Genomic DNA, 20,286 nt, shown 5'->3' on the forward strand with positions numbered 1-20,286 from the left:
CGAAGACGCTCATTAGTCGAGACAAATCGTTAAAAACCTGAAGCGAGCCAGATGCAGGCTATTTGAGATGATTTTGCTAGTAAAAGTACGTGATTCGTAACTTGGATTGCGAGATTCATGACATCAAGTAATGAGAAACTACAAGCATTCATTGGAAGAGATGAGCTACTATTGAGAGGTCCTGTCGCTTATAATATCAATCAAACCGTCAAGCTCTGATGCAAAGTACAGCTCTGGAATATGAGTGTATATTGCCTGAAGGGAGAGCATTTCTATGAAGGGAGTCCAATTAAGTTCTTGTAATCAACCATTTTCAAATATTGCTTCACAACTACTATCGCGCAGGTATGGGTAGATTTCACAAACATGCTTTATAACAATGAGGGGTTTGACATGTCAAAAGAATAGCACTTTCTGATTCATGTGTTGAAATGTGTGAAAAAGGGTTTTATGTGCTGTTGTATAGTATCAACCCCTTGACTTCTTGTCAAGGTAATAAGCGATATCAGATGTACAAAGCTTGAAAACAAAGAGATGGCTGAACAGCGCATCTATTAATCTCATAGATGAGTTGATCTGATATTTGAAAATTAAGGCACAACATTGGTAATTTCTCACACACTAAGAAACTATATACAAGCAAATGTTGAAACGATGCTATGTTTTCGAGATGTAGCTTGCCAATGCCTCGACTTATCAAACAAGTCTCTTCATTGTCAAACCCTGCTCCCATTGAATCTTTCAGAGATCGAGAATGAAAGGTTTTATCAGCTGTTAATTATTCAAGCAAACCTCTTCCAACGAATAAGGTATAAACGTCATCAATTCTCTCTTCTAATCCCATTACCCTGGTGGTAAAATGAGCCTCCTCCTCCCCACACTTTAATCCACGATAGGCCTCCACACCTTTTTTTTGCTGTTTTTCTTCTTCTTCAACTCCCTTCTCTCTTATATTTATTTGAATTTATAATGTCTGACGCTGCTGATACACAAAAGTTGACCACCGGTAAGTAATATGTCATGACAAAATTCTTAAATGCGTGTCTCATCAATGTCACTTTATAGCTGGTTTCGATGCTCGGTAACGTGTTATTTGATGATGATGGAAAATAATCAGAAAATATGACATGTTTAAACTAACCTTCTAATTCAACACACAGTTTCCCCAACACCAACCAAACCAAGCAGTACGTATTGATCGATTCCATCATGACCAGGAGATTTATATTCACGCTTTACATTTATCATTGAATAGCTGCTGGCAAAACTATGTTGATTACTTCAAGTGTATCAACGCTCGTGGTGAAGACTTTGCTCCCTGCAAGCAATTTTATAGAGCTTATCATTCTTTGTGCCCTAACGAATGGGTATGTTGATTACGAAGAGAAATGGGATACATGGACAAAGGATTAATTTCTGTATATCTGAATAGATTGAAAAGTGGGATGCTCAAAGAGAAGAAGGCCGCAACCCCTCCAACTTTGAAGTCTAAATGCAATTTTGAATTGATTTGCTTTTCTATACAAAAAAAATATATAATAAACAAGACATTGGATTCTTCGATTCTATTATGGTTAATTAATTTTGATGTAGCAATTCAAAGGCGTCTTCTTGCAACGAAAAATTGGATAGTTTGAGTACTTAACTTTTGAGCAGATATCATGAAAGGATTTTGAGGAAATCAATAACATCTGGTGCTCTCGATTACAGTGGTATTAGAAAGCAAAACTGGCGCAATTTCGATAATACTGCAGTCGCCAAATCAACATCCATGGCATTGGAAGAACTACACAAGAATGGCTGCACAGGAGAAAAGGCAGAGGAGTCAGGGTGTGGGATTCATAGCCAGGTGGAGTGTCACTTTTCCAGCAATCAAAATCTGGATGTGCAGCTCACTTGACCCTGTCAACTACTCGCTGATTACATTTATCCTTCATTGCTGTTTAGTCGTCGTGTCGAATCGCCAGCACAGAAGATGGAATTGTGGCCATGACTTTGAGGTTTAGAAGGATGCATTGATGCATCAAAGAAGTATTTTTACATTTCTTTTCCAACAAAGCAAATCACTGATTAAGTGTTTTTCATGCGGTCCTTTCAGTTAAATTGCGCGATGTCTATACCATGAACTACTGAATGACAAGAATGAATCTAGCTTGGAGGCGAAATATATTGGACTTGGCAATTTGGGTGAGTTTTAGGAGTTTGTGGCCAAGACTATGGTTAGAGGCATTTGATAAATTTTCGAAAAAAAAACTAATAAGAATAAGGATCACATGGTAAAAACAGAGAAAAATCAAGATGTCAGCAAAGGAATGGTGTTCAGTATATTATTGAATACCTTGAAGTGAGTGTATTGAATCAACGAGGTCGATTAATCATGGTATTCATATCATTCAAACTTGACAGGGTACCAAAAATTTCTTTAAAAGGAGATTTCAAGCTTGATCTGGAGGATTTTTTTTTTTATTAATTTGAATGGATAAAATTAGCGATGTACGCTTAATGCAACGAAATCACAACAACAGTAAACTTGATACTTCTTTGATTGCTATAAGCGAGTGTATCCACGCTTCATATGGCTCTTTACATTCGCTTCGCTTTGGTGACAATCAACTTACGCAGCGGTAGCTCGCGCTACTGATTGCGTTTGTCCATCTTATCTCAGACCTCCACTTTCAAATGAGAGCCTTTAATATTATGAAGTGGATTTGACTCTTATGCAATGCTCTACATCCTTATACAAGGAGATACTTCATATACCGGCAAGCGGCATACTGGTATTACCCCCTTTTTAGTCCTTAGTATCCCTGATACAGCTAAATCTGAGCGCATTTGAACTGCATTTTCTTGCGTTCAAGGCCATTTTAGATCGTCAGAATGGCACCAAACAGTTGCTCCCATCTGGCGGTTACTTTCTGACACCTTTGCTCAACTTTTTAAGGACCAAAAAATCATGGTCAAAAATCGGCCAAAAAGCATGAGGTACCCCTCATGGTTTTCATCGAAAATCAAACGATCGCTTTTTTCGCCTTGAAAATGAAGGCTTTTACTATGGTATATCTTAAGTCAAAATATTTCTATCGATCTAAGGTAACCTCTGAAACTACTTTTATGAGGTTTTCATATGCAAAATTTCGACATTTTCTTTAAAAACAACATTTAAAATTTTATTAAATTGCTCAATAAGTTCAGTCAAAGTATTTATTACAATTAGTACTATTGGAAGCGCCTTGAAAAGTACTATAAGAATGTATTAGGAAGCGTAGGGTGATCATCACAGTTTGTATAGTCGAATACCACAAAATATATAAAAAGAAGTCGAAAAAAGACGAAATCTGTCCAATCTTGAAAAGAAAAAACAACCTGAGTTTGAATTAATTTTGGCGGCGGCTTGCTGCTGGCCGACCTAAATGCCTTTCTGTTGATGATAATGATGATTGCGATGCTGATTAAATAGGGATCATGGAATCGAAAGGACAATTGCTTAGCGCAAATACTTTTTTGGGGAGCTTTGCCTCATTAAAGTGTCTTTTGCAATGACAATATCTCAAAAAAGTCGCTGTAGATCTTATACAGGCCCTGTATATACTTATGACCAGCTTTATGTCGCCATCTTATTTAGAGCATCAGCAGCAGCGAATGATATGACAATTCTATTGTCAAAAAATGGAGATTGTGGTTTACAAACGCTGCATAAAACTTGAACTTTCTTTCACATTGTCTCAATAATAGGCTTCGCTTGATATAATCTTTCGTTTACTAACTAATAATTGGTTGTATAAAATCTACTAGATATTACCAAAATGTTATAGTATCTAATTTAAAATGTCTTCGGTGAGAGCCCGCAGGGCGACGCCGACATCGAGCGTGGCGAGATAGATTGGTTAGTCAATAATATACAACGTCAAAGGTTAAATCTGCTGATAGCTACATTGGCGTCGTGCCTTGAGTGATAGCCAGCTAAAAGCCTCTCATACATATACTTGAGTGATTTTCTACTTATCTGAAATAGTGTTTGGATTACTGGGCTAGAGGATTCATGACCTTATCAGATGGCATTTGGCTAGCAATAGCATAAATTTCAATGTGCTTTTAGAGATACTTTTAGCATTTGATATTGAGAATGAGTGTGTGACCCACGCGCTGGAATATAAAAGCAAGTTGCTTCATGAATAGGCTTTTTGCTTCTCGTTATCTCTTTTATTCATTCATTATGTGTGCAGCTTTTGTGTATTCGCAAACAGTAGCATTGGTAGCTTTCGTATTCAGGAATTCCTGGACAAGCAGAAATGCAATTCAAGAGAATCATCACGAGAATAATTTATTAAATTTGTAACAACAAATCACAACAGCAAAAGCAAGAGTAGAGACATGTCTGAAGCCAAGAAACTAACAAAGCATTTTTTTACAAACCAATTTCGATATTCTATTGTCTGACGAATTTTTGGATTACTGGACTGAGCGTGAACGTTCTCAAACACGCAGCATTCGAGGGGCTACCAATGCTCGTGCTGCTCTTGGCCAGGCCAATACGATATACATTTTTTTTTTACAACAAGGATATCCCAGAACACAAGAAGTACATCCCAGAACACAGCAACCAAAGATACCGTCTCGAGCATTGTATTTTCTTCAGACGACACGTCTACCTCATCCTCCTCGCAGGATGTACCTTCACAAGACTCGCAAAAATGGATCTTCCAAAACACCTATACTACTTGAACACTACCGAAGGAAATTATGATGTGAACATAAATGACATCAAGGAAAGATGGATACCCAGAGATAGCTTTGACGTCTCAGACTCTTTCTTTGCATTCAGATAGAGAGATGTATCATAAAGGCCGAGGACTTGAAAGCACTTGACACGTATGAGCAATTGGCATTAGACGGAATCTTAGTCATTGACGACGATATATATGCTGAAAGATATATGCCAATTGACGCTGTTGAATCTATCTTGGAGGAAATCAATTCAACTGATCGCTTCGAAATTGTCGAGCCAGATATGGAGGTGAATGAGATCTGTGACGCATTCGATTTCAACATGAGAGAGCTATTGATGTATGGAAAGCCAAATATCCTCATTACAATGCGACAACCATTCAGTCTTTGTTGACTGGATTGCGCGACACATACTCAATGAACTACACTATGAACGACAAGAATGAAGCAACCTTGGTCCGTGACACGCTTGACATTTTTTTCAAGGCTTATGTACGAAATACACCACTCAAGAAATGCCATGGCGCTGACTGTATAATTCGCTCGTCATCTAAAAGATATAGAGATATGGATCCATCGCTTGCTACTCATGGTGAACGAGCCGATTACAGCATTGTGTCTTCCCGTGATGAACATCTCCTGCTAACTTTGGAGGCGAAGCGTATTGGTGCCAGTATGTCGGGTGATTTTATTCAGATTGCTAAAGAACTGAAAGGATGATTTGAAGCACAGCGTTTTTGTCAATATCTGGTAGCACAATGGTGCCATCAGGTCCATATATAAGCTCAGACTTTACTGACATTTCACTTCTGTTCCCTCTTCCCAAAAACTTGCGTTTTACTTATAACCAACAATTCATCATTTCGCCTCTGGTAATAATCGAGCCATAACATTTTCATGCAATTTCTTTAAAACTAGTCCCGCAAAACAAGGATCATTGAAAGAAATCGGACTCGCTGACTATCAGGATGATTATGTTGTTGGATTACTCTTAGAAGGATATGCATGTAAAGTGTTTGTGGTGGATCACATATACGACTTTATGTACAGAATGATGTTGGCTAGCAAGTGGTATCTGTCAAGAGATTGGTACAATATGGGATGCATCAAAAGTATAGTCTGTACTATGCATCGTTTGAAATCACTGGTAGAAAATGCTGCAAGAGTACTGAACAAACCTTCCATTCTCGATGAGGACGAGAACACTGATTTTCCCATGGAAATGATGTCTTCTTACACACTTATGGTAATTCGAGCAACAAAGCTTGATCTCAACAGCAACGATCCTAGGGTCAAAAATGCTAAAAGAAAGCACAATTTCAACAACCTCTAAATGACTACGTCTCCCTTCTACTTTGCAAATACATATGTATATTTGCTCTTTCATTGCTCTTCAATAATCAGGCTTGTTATCGTTATTATCATCATTATAAATAAAGTACATCTATCAAACCTGATGTGATAGAGGATCTTTCAACAGTCCATGAAGACTTTAAATTGATTTTTGAAACTAATGCGTTTTTCTTCCATTCAGTTGCTCAACACCCGTTCGGTAACCACTCCGCATCTCTTCACGCCTCATTGAAAAGTTTGGTTGTAAGAGCCAACCATGCATACAAGTATGAGGTGATTCTTGTATTCTGTCCCTTACAATGACGGTGATTTTACTCGAAACGCGTACGAGAGAGTGGAATGAATGTGCAACGATTTGTCACTCAACGAAGCACAACTAATACTTTTGCCAATGAAGAAGCCCTATCTCTAAAGAACACGTCTGATGCCATCAGCTCAGTTCATAACTGAAATGAATCCAATTCAAGACTTTTTCGCAATATAAAACAGTTTATTGTGGATGTGATAGTACAAGTGAATTTATGATATTTACAGAGGGGGAAGGGGGGAATCATGGTTTAAATCGAAACAAAAAATCAAGCTGTAGAAGGCGTGATCAAGCGACGTCTTTGCCACCACACAGTGCTTCCTCTTATGACAGTTGATTTTGGTATAAACTTGGTAGTATCAATGATATGAGTTAATTGATTTTCGACATCGTCATTTTCATCGTCTTGATCATCCATGGCCGTCTGCAAATCATTCTTACTGGCACTTTTGTCTATCAGTTCGTGCATATATTTACTTGTAATCATCTCTCTTCGGACTCCACCTAGACATAATCTCTGTAATCCAAATCCTGCATGCGCTTGATGTTGCAGAATATTTGCCATCTCTATATTTACACGTTGTACAACAGAATTGAAGAAGGTTGAGCCTAGACATCGAGAATCACTGAGGCTAATGGTCTGCAGTGTAGGACAATGTGTGATCATGGCAGTAAGGGTATCTTCAGAAACTCGTTCTGTATTGTTAAATATACAAATTTGTCGTAGTTTTTTACACCGTAGAGGTACGTATCGCATTGATTTGTCAGTGAGTTGTTGAGCGTTGCCTATGCTGAGGTATTCAAGTGTTGAGCCACATCGATCTACCAAGGTGGCCAAGCTGGAGTCGCTGATAGGTGTGCTGCCCATGATTTCAATGCACTTCATCTGTGGATTGGTGATGGCTAGCTTGCATAGCGTTGAGCTTTGGATGGTCGAGCAGTTGCTGAATGTGATGGATTCTAGGCTCCCTGATGTCAAAAATTTGGCCATTTCGTACACGGAATCATCTGTCTTTGGTGAGTAGGATACCAGTCGGATGGATTTGAGTTTAAGGCAGTTGTGAGCGAAATGGGCTAGAGGTAAACTTGGAGTCTGGATTGGCTGTTGAGGCTGTGGCTGTGGCAAAGGCTTTGGCGCTGGAGGTTGCGCTTGCTGTACTTGCTGCTGCTGCTGCTGTTGTTGTTGTTGTTGTCGTTGTCTTAGCATCATGGGTAATGGTAAAGGTGGCCTCTGAGCTGGCAAAGATGGGTTTCTATTTCCTAGTAAATGTTGAGCTACAGGTGGCGCAACTAATCGGGTATGATGAAATGTGATGGCAATGGATTCGAGATTCGGACATAACATGGTGATTAGGAATATATGATTCGAGTTTATAATAAAGTCTCTATCCGAGTGAATCAAGTCTAGTGATGTAATTAAATTTCCATATGATATTGTGGTTGATCTCTTTGAAAGAATATGAAATATTCGTTCAAAATCTCTTTCTCTAACAAATTTAAAGTTGGACCATAGTTTTTTGGCTGCCTTCTGATGCCAAATCTTGGAAACGAGTGCTGCTTTCTGTAGATCTTTTTTGCTATCAAGAAATGAGAATATATGATCGAGACATTGAGTAATTTTGCTGCTGTTGGAATTAATTGTAGTAATTGTTGATGGTATTGGAGTAGTTTTTAATAAGGCATCTCTTGTCATAAATGCCGAAAGTACTGTATCTTTGCTGGACTGAAGATCAGTATGTACAATGGTGTATACGCGAGAATGCTGTTGCAAAACAGAATGAAAGAGAGAAGGGTTGGAAATAATATTCCTGTGTTTTATTCCTATTAACAGTCGTTGGTAAGCTTATAAAAGACTCTAAATTAAATGGAATTGAGCGGGGGGTACGTTGAAAAGAGGCACACACAGAAAAAGTTTCAGAAAAGGGAGTGTTGTGGTGCTGTTTAAGGTAACCATGATATCATAGCTTTGCCATGTTGCACTCCCCCCCTTTTGTCAGCTAATGTCATTGAGGTCATTTTGTCATTTGGTCGTGCAGCATCTCAAGATTTGTCATCCGTAGTCCATGTCTCTAATGATCTTGTTGTCATGGCAATAAATGCGATAGCTAGGTCAATTAATATTCTCATCAACCGATCGGGATCCTCCAATGCCATGCTTGTATTTCCTTTAAAAGATGTAATACTGCATTATCGTCATGGCACATTCTTTATAAGCACATGTATTCTTAGATTTATGCTTTTTATATTATTTGATCAACAAGTTCATCTCCATATCAAGATATATTGCTAAGCAGGGAGAACAAAACAGTGATGGCTGTGAATGGAATATTCTACAGTGATTTCTAATGCAAAGGCAATTTGCTTAAAAAGCTCGGTTGATTTTTTGTTCCCCATATGCTCCACTTGCTTCTCTACCCACAAAGAATGAATCCATCATTGCGAATGGAATTGTGAACATGGCTTTCTCATCCATCAAGAAGAGGCTTTGAAGAGCGTTGATTTGTTATGCAATTTGGTGGAACGATCTTTGGTGTTTCCAGCCCTCTGGATTTTCAGGGATATTATAGTTGAGCCGTTTGAAAAATTAGCTACTTGGTTTGATTATTCGAGTAGCTTCCATGGTAAATCTGCGTAATATAATAAAGGAGATGTTTCAAGCTCAAGCTGAACCATCAGATCTTCTTCACACCTGTCAAAAAAAAAAAAAAAAAAAAAAAAAAAAAAAAAAAAGTGCGCATGTTATGAGTGCATCAAACGTCATGCAAGCTACTGTTTCAAAGAGTTAATTACAGTGATCAGCGAGTTCTTTTTGGTCATAGCACGCAATGGATGATCATGAAAAACAACATGTCATCTTTTTTATTGCCATAAACATTAATGAAGACAGCATCCTGCCTTAAAATAAGCTTTATGATCTTGATTCGTTCTTTCTCTCTTTCTCCTGAAGGGAAAAAATTACACCATTCTGTTTCAAATGCGAGATTAATTGCTAGATACAAAAAAAAACAACGTATCATTTTATTACAGCATCGTTAACTCAGCATGATGAACATTTATATTATTTGGTGGCACGCATAAACTGCAGATTTTCCATTTTTCCATTTGTATTCGTGCACACAAGTACACTAGCATGGCAGCGAACGAGCAACCCTCCATCATCCTTGCCCCTGATTTATTCTCGTCGCTCATTATCCAACAGTACAGCAAGAGCCCCATAGCATTTCATTGCTACTCGCTTTGCAAAAGACGTATTGAATTATGGACAAACCTTTCACAAGGAGGAAAATGGATTGCAATACCGTTTACGCAGCAGAATACCAGCAATGGCCATTATGAATACTCTCTGTTGCTAAACGTCTTTCATTTACCCCCTGGCAAATACGAGTACACCTTGCGGTATTCCTTGGAACTAGAGTTCAGGGACAAGAATGATGAATTTTGTTGGTCTTGGTACGGTAAACCCGATCAGAATGGCACGGTCTGCATAACACCATACACTACAGATGCACCGATGGCGCCATCATTTGCCTCTGTTCCTCAACTCAAGTTTGTTGCGAAAGAATACAATGATGTCGCACATCTTTGGCATTTCAGAAGCCAGTCGGACGGCCCTGCACAGTTTACACTTGGGAAACTTCATCATCCCATGCATAGATACGTGTGTCTGATACAGAAGGGGTAATCACCTAGTGTGGTAGCGGAAAGAATAGCCAACTAATGCTGCAACGAGAGCAGGTCTACTTGGTTGACCCCAGTTACAGGCACCACCCACTTTCAAGGTCGCAATGCAAACGAGAAATGCCAGTTACTTTTATACCAAGACACGGAAAGGGGTGATATACATCTGTGGCTGCCTGTTTGTCAATATGCAGAGTGCTATTTATCATTTGGAGAGGGTGGCTCGATCAAGTTCCATCATATACTGGGAAAAGACGCTCATTTATTGATTGTGTCGACATCCCAAAAAAAGCATTTTGCCCAGTTGATACAGACAGCACTTGGTTACTACGGGGCCTGTATTCAGCAGGTATCAGAGAAAGATGGCATTTTGCTAGATACAGACAATATCTTGCTTAATAAGCTAGGGTATTGCACCTGGAATGCGTTTGGACAAGATGCTGATTTGACACGAGTGAAAGCAGCTCTGGAAAGCCTCAAAGAGCACAATATACCAGTGGAATACCTCATGTTGGATGATGGATGGCAATTAGTCAGTGAAAACCGGCAACTAGCAGGCTTCGAAGCAGACACTCGGAAGTTTCCTGATGGCTTGAGCAAGACAGTGGCGCAATTAAAGTCTGATTATTCGTATATAAAGTACATTGGCGTATGGCATGTAAGTTGTAGAATGTATCAAAGGGAGGCATTGCTGATTTCTATTTTCAAAGGCGCTGTGGGGTTATTGGAATGGAGTTGATCAAGCATTTGCTGCCAAAAACAAGTATACATGGTCTTTAAATCGTCAGCATCATCAAGAAATAGGCATCATTGATGACCCCAAGGCATTCTATAACGATTTCTACAAATTCTTGCGCGAATCAGGTGTTGATTTTGTCAAAGTGGATAACCAAGGCAGTTTTCAAGAACTAAGCAGCTCAAATGGCCAGCAAAACATTGCATTATGGGACAGGTTTAGACGAGCAATGATTGACAGTGGCGACACGTTTCTTTCTGGCCATGTTTTGCACTGTATGGCATTGACACCGCATGTGTTGTTTGATCCAATCCTTTCCAACAAACGAAAGTCTATTTTTAGGCAAGTTTCAGTCTTGAAAGAACCTGGCTTCGTTCTTGTAATTCATGCCATTCTATAGAAATAGCGACGATTTCTTCCCTGAGGAAAAGGAGAGCCATCCTTGGCACATTTACGCCAATGCGATCAATGCGTTATGGACTGCACACTATCCGGTAATTGACGACTGGGATATGTTTCAATCCGACCATCCATTTGCCGAGTATCATGCTTCCAGGTATGATACACCATTAAGAATGGCAAAGACAACATCATTCAATGTCCCTTTCAAATAGTCGAGCTCTTTCTGGTGGTCCCATTTACATTACAGATATACCAGGAAAGCACAACGCGGATCTCATTTACAAACTTGTAGCTGAAACCAAGCATGCTGGTTATACCATTTTGCGATCCTCTCAGGCACCACAGCCCACATTTGAAACCGTGTTTAACAATACTATGAATGCTCAATCACTGATCGCATTGCACAATTTGCATCAGGAACTGCACTACCCAAATGAATGCCCCAAAGAGCTTGTAACAAGACCTCACTATGGTATTTGTGGATTTTGGAATACAGGGCCACATGAGAAATTAGCTGTTGTATCAAGTGGGTTATTTTGCTGCAAGAAACTGGCCATGATGCCGACTATTGCTTATGTGGTCAGTGGTCCAGATCGAGGCAACATTGTGCTACTTGAACCATCGTGTGATTATCAGAATGACGATGACAGTGGTAGCATCAAGAGTGTCAGCAGCAACTGTAGCAACAGCAGTAGTAGTAGCACAATCAGTGGCAATGATATGAGTAGCACACTACCAATATGGAAGCAATCACACAACACAAGCACCACTACAAACATGATGGCTAGAGTGAGCAGCTATGGTTCCACACTTGTGTCTGTGAGTACTGTTCAATGCGCTGGCCTTTTATCCATGGCCTGTCTAGGTTTGACGGATAAATTCAATGGCAATGTGTGTATTTTACATACCAGCATGGTGCAATACGAAGCACGGCTTTCTTGTCCCTGGTATGCTACATTCGAAGCTCATTTGTCGCACAGGAGTTCGTCGTGTGGATTTTGGGTCAAGACGCATGAGAGTCTTAGGAGAAGGAACTCCAGAATAGTATTAGTTGGCTTAATTCCTGGTCGTGTGCGTGTGGATGGTTACACTCTCAATACGAAAGATTGGACTTGGTGTAGCTCTAATGGAGTATTGACTGTAGACATGTTGGCTGCTTCGTCCCCCAGTGATCCTATGACTAAATCCGATGGTAATGGCTTCCATAATGATGTATTCGTTGTACAGGTGGACATATGTAAAGCCTGAAAATGTGATGAAATGCATGCATCACTGACAATAGAATTCAGTGCATTCAATATGTGTTCAGAGTGCCATCATTGTAGTAGGATTCATTAAACAGATATTGCTAAAAGATAGCCATCCTTTACTTTCTTTAGCACAGATACAAGAATCATTTATTTATATACATATATTACTACAATTTAGGCACTAAGGTCTTTCAGGTGTCTGGAAATCCAGATCCCAGAAGCCGGGTGGGGTGTTGGAACGTTGATTGCGATGGTGTCTGTGTCTGGAATTGTGTTGAATGCGATCTTCTCCTGTCAATTCCAACTGCTGCCCATCAATGTTTGCCGTGATTGTCTCGGTACCGTAAAACTAGTTCACTAAATGAGCGCAACAAATACACACAAATACAAGACAAGATACTTACGTTAACACATGCTGTACAGGTCCCTCCTATCATGTTGCTTCTACCTCTGCGATGACTGGCATTGCAAGTTGTGAAAGAAGCGGGTGTGGTTGGAGCAGATGTAGGCCTTGCTGTTTGTCGCACGGGGAATGTTGATGCAGTCGTAACAGAAGTGTTGTTTTTTGGCTTCTTTCTGATTGCTGAGGTATCTTTAGTTATATGAGTAACCTGATCTGGCACATTTTCGGTCGCCGTGGTTAAATCAAGATCAACTTGCTCTTGCTTTACTTTCACAGCATCACCCTTTTCTTTGGTGTCTCGTGTCAGCACTGGAACTTTGCTGTTTGTCTTGTCTGATAGTGTGGTCGATAAAGGTCGCTTTAAAGGTATTTTGCTGGTATTCTCGCTGGATGTTTCAGTATTGGTAAATGTTGTGGTAGATGTTGTTGCTGTAACTGCTGTATGTGTGGTAGTGGATACACTTGGAGATGGCGCTGACTGCGTTGATGCAGGCGAAGATGCTGTAGATGATGATGCTTGATCGTGGAACATTGTATTCAATGACTTTTGTGTCAAATTGGGCTTTCGTTGGTATACAGTCTTTGCTTTAAAGGTTGGTTTTGCAGTGGAGCCCACCCTGTTCATTCGTGTGAGTATCTAATCAATAGAACAGACAAAAAAAAACATACTGCTCATGTAATTTTCGACATTTGGCAATGAGCTCTAGGTTTTCTTTGGCAAGCGCTTATGAAGAATGTGTCAGTACGGTAAGTGTAGAGCAGTGTGTGCAGGCTTACAGTCATTTTGTGCTATCAGTGTCCTTTCCCTCTGGACATAATCAGCAATTGCAGACTCTAACTTCAGTATCTTGTTATCCTGGGCATCCATTTTGCATTGCAGTTCTATTCATGGTTTGAATTGGTCATCTGTTCTGCAATGGTCCACATATATCCCTTCCTCACCTTGATTCTCTCTCATCAAGATATCCATCTTATCCTTGTCAACTTGGCTAGTTTTCGACACATTCGACGTCAATTGCAAGTTCTTGGTCTGCAATTCAACAACAGCATCTTCCAGCTCTGTATTCAATTACCATCAGCACAGATGCCTATAATAAATCAGCATCGATTACCTTGAATGATGCCATTCTGATTGTCGATGTGGGTTTCCAGTTCGTCTATTTTGATGCTCAACTTATCCACCACTGCGTCTCCATTACTGGCTGCTTGATGAAAAGATACTAGGTCTCTATAGTGGTTACATAAATGCTTCAATCTCTCAATATCAGCTGTCTGATGCGCCAATTGATTTGTAAATGTTCTTTCGATTTGATCCATTTCATGCTTCATTGATTGACGTAGTGATTCTATTGAGCAAGTCGATGCTCTTTTCATTTCTGCTATTTGTTTGTTTTTGCCATCTCGCACAATTCTCACTGTCAGTCTGGATCTCTCCAATTGCAACTTTAAATAGGCTACAAAAGATGAGATACGTGTTAGATTTTCGCGGAAAGGGGTGAGCGTGTCATTATCAATCCATCCTAACCCAGCTCCCAGTCTTTATGTTCAATGGAATCTTTATCAGCAGGTTCTCGTCTTAATAGAGTGCTGAGGTCATTCTGTATATGTCTTGGAGGAGCCGTACTCATGCGTATCTGTGTATTTAAAGTGAAAAAAGAAAACAATGAAAGAAAGAATGACTGTGCAAAATTCCTCTTCGATTTGGGCATTTCATTGAAATGTGACTTTACAGAAACCAAGAGAGGCAGGCTTTTAGCAGATCAGGGCCACGGATCATATTATTATAAATGTTCAGTCCCTAGACACTTTTACAACCTTAATATGGAAACCGAGTTTCCAGGCATCTGTCAGGCCTGGCTCATATATAATTAATAATTTTACAATCAATCAACAAAAACCACTGTTATTTCTACCGTCTTTTCTCTGCTCAATGCTGTTAACGTTTTCTTCAAACGATGACCCGAAACCTCAGAGATTTCACTACTTACTGCAGACATCTTACGCAGCCCATGAATCGTCAATGTCCAGACTAACGTTATTAAATATAGAATGCAATAAAATATTATTATAAACAATAGTGCTATGGCCTGCCACCTACTTTTTATACGCTTCAAGAGCATTTACTACTGTATTGCAGTATGAAAAGGGCATTGAGTTTGCCAGCTGGCCCCACAAGCCAAAATTAATTCAAACCCAGAATCATAGTTTGTTCTAGATTGGACAAATCTTGATAATTTTGGACTTGATTGAGCTATTTTTGCAGATTCAACTAAGTAGAATATAATGATCATCCTGTATTTTCTTAAGCTTTCTTGGAGTATTTTTCAAGGCGCATCCAATGGTACTAAATAATATAGATGATTTGAATAAACTTATCAAATGATTTATGAAAATATGAAAAGAGATTTCTGGCTAAAATGTCGAAATTTTACATATCAATGTCCCACAAAGATGATTTCAGAGGTTGCTTTGGATCGATAGAAACATTTTGATTCAAGATATACCGTAGTAAAAGTCTCCATTTTCAAGGTGAAAAACGCGATCGTTTGATTTTCGATGAAAACCATGAGGGGTACCTCATACTTTTTGGTCGAATTTTGTTCATGTTTTTTTGATCCCCAAAAAGTTGAGCAAAAGTGTCAGAAAGTAACTGCCAGATGAGAGCAAGTGTTTGGTCCTATTATGACAATCTAAAACGGCCTTGGACGCGAGAAAACGCAGCTCAAATGCACTCAGATTTTGCTGTATTATGGACACTAAGGACTAAAAAGTGGAAATACCAGTATGCTACTTGTCCGTATATGAAGTAGCTATGTGTATATGGATGTAGAGCATCACATAAGAATCAGATCCACAGATAAAATGAAGGGTTTCCATGTGTAAGTAGAGGGTCAAGATGAACGTAGTAATATTATGATAAGATTCGCAAGGAAAATCGGTAAGGCGAATTGCCGCTGTGCAGGTTGGTTTTCACCGAAGCGAAGCGAAGGTAGAAAACCATCCGAAGCATAAACACTCATATGATTAGTGATTTTATATCAATCAAAAATCAAAGTTCTTCTAACATTTTAGCTATATTAATTTTGGGATATTAGCCAAAGGCCCGCGGCAGCGCGAGCCGTTTGAACGTAGGTTGGTTTCCACCAAAGTGAGGCGTAGGTCAGGAAACCACCCGAAGTCTCGAAAGGCTCGTATCATATAAAAACAAGGTCTAAATAGTTTATTTAAATGGGTAAATCAAAGATGTATATATGATACAGTAGAATGAATTAAGAGATGATGCATTTATCTGAGAGAATGCGTATATATAAGTGTAATTAAATAAGTTGTAAAATGCAGATGTTCCTGTATAAACCATTGGATGTATACACATATACATTTAATTTAGCTGTTCTTGATAGTGTTATTATCACCGTCTTCATCATCAAAATCAACTGCACCAGAATCCATAGGCTTCAAGAAGGTACGCTTGCCCCACTTGAAGATCTCACCATAAAGAATGATAAAGAGTACAAGACCCATGTCCAAACCCCACTCCCAAGTAATAGCCGTCATTCTGAAACCTTGAATGGCAACAGCAGGAATATAGATGAAGAGAACCAAGGTAACAATGTCATAGATAAAGGTACCAACAAAAGTTTTGGAGCGAAGAGTTTCACGGATACCTGCAACATTCCATTCAATGTTACGGTAAGATCTGCAGTGGACCATTATAACCAAAGAAGCGAGGGTGAATGAGACCAAGAGAGAAGCACGACCTCTATAGAAGGAATCACAAGCACCAGCAACATAGTCTGAATCACAGTTCACACCACCTACGCCATCACCAATGGTGTAAAGAGGGACCAGGAAAGCAACCAAACAGACAATAGTAACACCGAGTGAGTAAGCAACGGTATCCATAATAATTTCACGGTTAAAGATGCTTTCAGTAGGAGGACGAGGAGGCTCCTTCATGACAGTCTTTGAGGCAGGTTGGGTACTCAGCGAGCCAGCAGGAGGCGTAATGGCAATGTAGATGTAGATCATTTGAAGAGTAGACATGGGAGCAGCACTGCGACCAGCAGGGTCACGAATAGCCAGACAGACCAGAACGACGATAGCCAAACCGAACAACAAGATCCAGTAGTACAAGAGGAAACGCTGCATGTTTTGATAGATGCGACGGCCTTCAGCAATAGCACGGATGATGGTAGCAAAGTTGTCGTCGGTCAAGATGATATCAGAAGCTTGCTTAGCGACATCACTGCCATTTTTACCCATAGAGATACCAACGTCAGCAATACGAAGCGAGGGAGAGTCATTGACACCATCACCTGTCATGGCAGCAATGTTGTTGCGACGAGCAGAGGCTTGAATCATTTTGACCTTGGTTTCAGGAGAGCAACGAGCAACGACCAGAGGCAAATCAGTGAGAGCATCAATAGCTTCATCTGACATGGCATCAAAGGCAGTACCTGTCATGACAAGACGCTTGAGATCATCGTCAGAAAGGCTCTTGCTGAGAATGTCGATTTCCTTGGCAATAGCAGTAGCAGTAATTTCATGATCACCAGTCAGCATGTGGACAGAGATACCAGCACGATGAGCTTCGCGCACAGCTTGTCTAGATTCCTTTCTAGGGGGATCATAAATACCACAGATGGCCAAGAAGGTCAAATCACGTTCAATATCATCACGAGAACCTTGTTGCAACTCTTCAGCAGTGACATCGGAGGGCAAATCCAGTTTGCGGTAAGACATGGCCATCACACGAAGACCTTTGGCAGCCAACACATTGACGTTGTCCAACACAGGTGCACGATCAGCCTCAGTAGACATGTTGCTACAGAGTTGAATCACACGTTCAGCAGCACCCTTAGTAAAGGCATAGATCAAGCCAGTGTTCTTGTCCAAACAGATAGTGGTCATACGCTTTATGGTAGAGTCAAATTGGTATTCGGCAAGCAACTCCCAGCCACTGTTCTCCAGATCAGGTTTGCCCATACCAAACTTGTGAGCAAACACTTGAAGAGCCACTTCAGTAGGAGCACCGCTAGCAATCCAATCGTCTGATTCAGTGGCTTCGTTATCCATTTCAGGGACCTTCTTCTCATCGTCAATCGCCACGTCCTTCTCGTCACGCTGGTAGATACTAGACATGTTACAGAGAGCAGCACAATGCACTAAATGAGTTAAATCAGGAGAAAGATTGGTCTTGTCAATGAGCTCAGCGTCCACATCATCGCTGATCTTATCAGTCAACTTGTCGTGTGTGCAATAGACATCACCCTTGGGAGCAAGGCCGTTGGGAGTAACGTAAAAGAAGCCATGAACAGGAGTCCAGAAACGAACCACCACCATCTTGGCCATGGTCAAGGTACCGGTTTTATCAGAGAAAATGTTGGTGACAGAGCCCAGTGTTTCCAGACACTTGAGTTTGCGGACAATGGCCTTTTGACGAGTCATCTCTTTGCCACCCAAGACCAATGTCACTGTCATTACTGTTGTGAGACCAGCAGGAAGAACAGAGAGCGCAGCTGTCATGGCGTACATGCCAGTGTCATAATCAGCTTGGAACTTGACAGAGGCCAACACAATAATGACGCAAATAACAGAAGCAACCAGCAAAATAAAGTACATTTTATCCAAACTCTTTTGCAGACGAGTGCGATCAGAGTCACTAGCATCGTTCAGCTTGGAAGCGACTTTACCAATCTCAGTATGCATGCCGGTGGAAGTGACAATGGCTTTGCCTCTGCCTTTGGAAATGATGGTGGAAGAGTAAAGCATGTTGATACGATCACCTAATGGCTCATCTAATGATATGGATGATTAAAACATAGGCATCACAATGACAGTACATGATTTTACTTACCAGGCCTCTCGAGAACGACCAATTGTTTAGCAACAGGCACAGATTCACCAGTCAACAATGCCTCATCGGCTTCGAGATTTGACACATAGACTAATCTTGCATCAGCACCGACCGAGTCACCTTCCTTTACGAGCAAAATATCACCAGGCACGATCTCCCGACTAGGAATTGATTGCTCATTACCATCACGAATGACATCAGCCATGGGAGATGAGAGATTACGAAGAGCAGCTAATGTTTGTTCAGCAGCATATTCTTGAGAGAAGCCGAGATACAGGTTGAGCAATGCGATAAACATCAACAGTGATCCAGTAATGTAATCAGCTAGACAATAAGAAGCAATGGCCAGAGCAATAAAGATCCAATTCATCACATCTAATAATTGTCCAATCAAGACTTTAAGCCATGTAGGACCTCCATCAGCGGATAGTTCATTGAAGCCGTATGTAATGTGCCTTGATGTGATTTCATTTGTTGAAAGACCATTTTCCAGTGAAGTTTGGAAATGATCCACCACTTGGTCGATGGATTTTGCATGCCAATCTTGATCGACGACAGTTTCCTTTTCTGTCATGTTGTTTATCTAAATTGTAATTGTTGATTCAAAGAATCTGGAAATTGTATATAGAGTAAAATGTAGAAATGCAGAAAAAGAAAAAAAAAAAAAAAAAAGACTCATTTTTCAATCCTTCTTTTTATACTCGAATTGTCTCAGTGTTTGAAATTCAAACATAGAAGAGCTCGATGGGCAACCACAAGCCAATGGTGTAACGTAAAATGGCCTTTCTGACTAATGGCTTCTCTGTAATTTTTTGTACGTAAAAAGAATTCATCTGTAATTGAAAAAAATCTTCATAGCATCCTACTTTCGAGTTGTTCGGTTTAAGATTTGTATATATGCAGAGCAGCATAGAAGGTCGAGAAGCAACAAGTAAACATTTTTCGTTCTCTCCATGACTCATGTGCAGTCCTCCAAGTTGGTGCCAAATTGTCAATGCACCCTTATCATATCTTGATCTGGCTCAGCTACCATGTTGGATGCTTGCAATGAAAGCAGAAATGATTTCATTCAATGTCAACCTAAAACATGGCACTTTATATTACAGTCGCACTGGGCCATTGTAGTATAATGACTCATCGTTTTTGCATTCAACGCTAACCATTGTAAACTCCGGGAAACTTTGTTTAAATGAATGTGCTTTAACATGATAGATTTACAGGTGAACTGTACAAAAAAGTCCAAAATGTGCCTTGTGGTTTATGCGTTGTATTCGTTGCTGCGGCCGATGATTACGCTATTCTGCATCATTGATTCATAGAAAACATCTAAAAATTGTCATGATCCTGAAACGGCTAAATGGAGGTGTATTACTAAATATAATACCTACTTTTCATGGAGAAGAGTCTGATACATGTTTAGAAATGAATCTGATATGCTGGTATTTGGCTCCCACGAAATCATGATTGCAATCGTCTCAATTTTATAGTCTGATCTGTACAGAAATGTGATTGCATTGATACAGGAAATCTCTCCACTCGATTCATTATTGCATTTTTTTTTTTTTTACGTAAACT

The 20,286-nt window shown here is 39.9% G+C and overlaps 6 protein-coding genes across 6 annotated transcripts; 3 read left to right on the plus strand and 3 right to left on the minus strand.

Annotated features, from left to right (window-relative positions):
• Positions 1-969: 969 nt before the first annotated feature.
• Positions 970-1,492, plus strand: CFD1 (cytosolic Fe-S cluster assembly factor cfd1; the record flags this gene model as incomplete). Its single annotated transcript, XM_064823597.1, has 5 exons — positions 970-1,006; positions 1,066-1,081; positions 1,161-1,187; positions 1,256-1,367; positions 1,433-1,492. The coding sequence occupies 5 exons, from the start codon at positions 970-972 to the stop codon at positions 1,490-1,492; spliced, it is 252 nt and encodes an 83-aa protein (XP_064688422.1).
• Positions 1,493-5,142: 3,650 nt separating this feature from the next.
• On the plus strand, positions 5,143-5,445 carry ATC70_004292 (uncharacterized protein; the record flags this gene model as incomplete). Its single annotated transcript, XM_064823598.1, has 1 exon — positions 5,143-5,445. The coding sequence occupies one exon, from the start codon at positions 5,143-5,145 to the stop codon at positions 5,443-5,445; it is 303 nt and encodes a 100-aa protein (XP_064688423.1).
• A 1,208-nt stretch (positions 5,446-6,653) lies between these two features.
• ATC70_004293 (uncharacterized protein) lies at positions 6,654-7,730 on the minus strand (the record flags this gene model as incomplete). Its single annotated transcript, XM_064823599.1, has 1 exon — positions 6,654-7,730. One exon carries the CDS (start codon positions 7,728-7,730, stop codon positions 6,654-6,656), a length of 1,077 nt encoding a protein of 358 aa, XP_064688424.1.
• A 1,785-nt stretch (positions 7,731-9,515) lies between these two features.
• Positions 9,516-12,449, plus strand: POR1_2 (Mitochondrial porin; the record flags this gene model as incomplete). The annotated part of the gene is made up of 5 exons (XM_064823600.1): positions 9,516-10,063; positions 10,121-10,721; positions 10,774-11,141; positions 11,200-11,355; positions 11,414-12,449. 5 exons carry the CDS (start codon positions 9,516-9,518, stop codon positions 12,447-12,449), a joined length of 2,709 nt encoding a protein of 902 aa, XP_064688425.1.
• Positions 12,450-12,632: 183 nt separating this feature from the next.
• SDA1 (Severe Depolymerization of Actin) lies at positions 12,633-14,482 on the minus strand (the record flags this gene model as incomplete). The annotated part of the gene is made up of 7 exons (XM_064823601.1): positions 12,633-12,800; positions 12,856-13,471; positions 13,524-13,578; positions 13,632-13,736; positions 13,797-13,913; positions 13,967-14,308; positions 14,380-14,482. 7 exons carry the CDS (start codon positions 14,480-14,482, stop codon positions 12,633-12,635), a joined length of 1,506 nt encoding a protein of 501 aa, XP_064688426.1.
• Positions 14,483-16,238: 1,756 nt separating this feature from the next.
• SMD2 (mRNA splicing protein) lies at positions 16,239-19,285 on the minus strand (the record flags this gene model as incomplete). The annotated part of the gene is made up of 2 exons (XM_064823602.1): positions 16,239-18,652; positions 18,712-19,285. 2 exons carry the CDS (start codon positions 19,283-19,285, stop codon positions 16,239-16,241), a joined length of 2,988 nt encoding a protein of 995 aa, XP_064688427.1.
• Between the last annotated feature and the right edge of the window lie 1,001 nt (positions 19,286-20,286).

The sequence above is a fragment of the Mucor velutinosus genome (genome assembly GCF_035048745.1).
Source record: "Mucor velutinosus strain NIH1002 chromosome Unknown tig00001540, whole genome shotgun sequence".
Classification (NCBI taxonomy): Eukaryota; Fungi; Mucoromycota; class Mucoromycetes; order Mucorales; family Mucoraceae; genus Mucor; species Mucor velutinosus.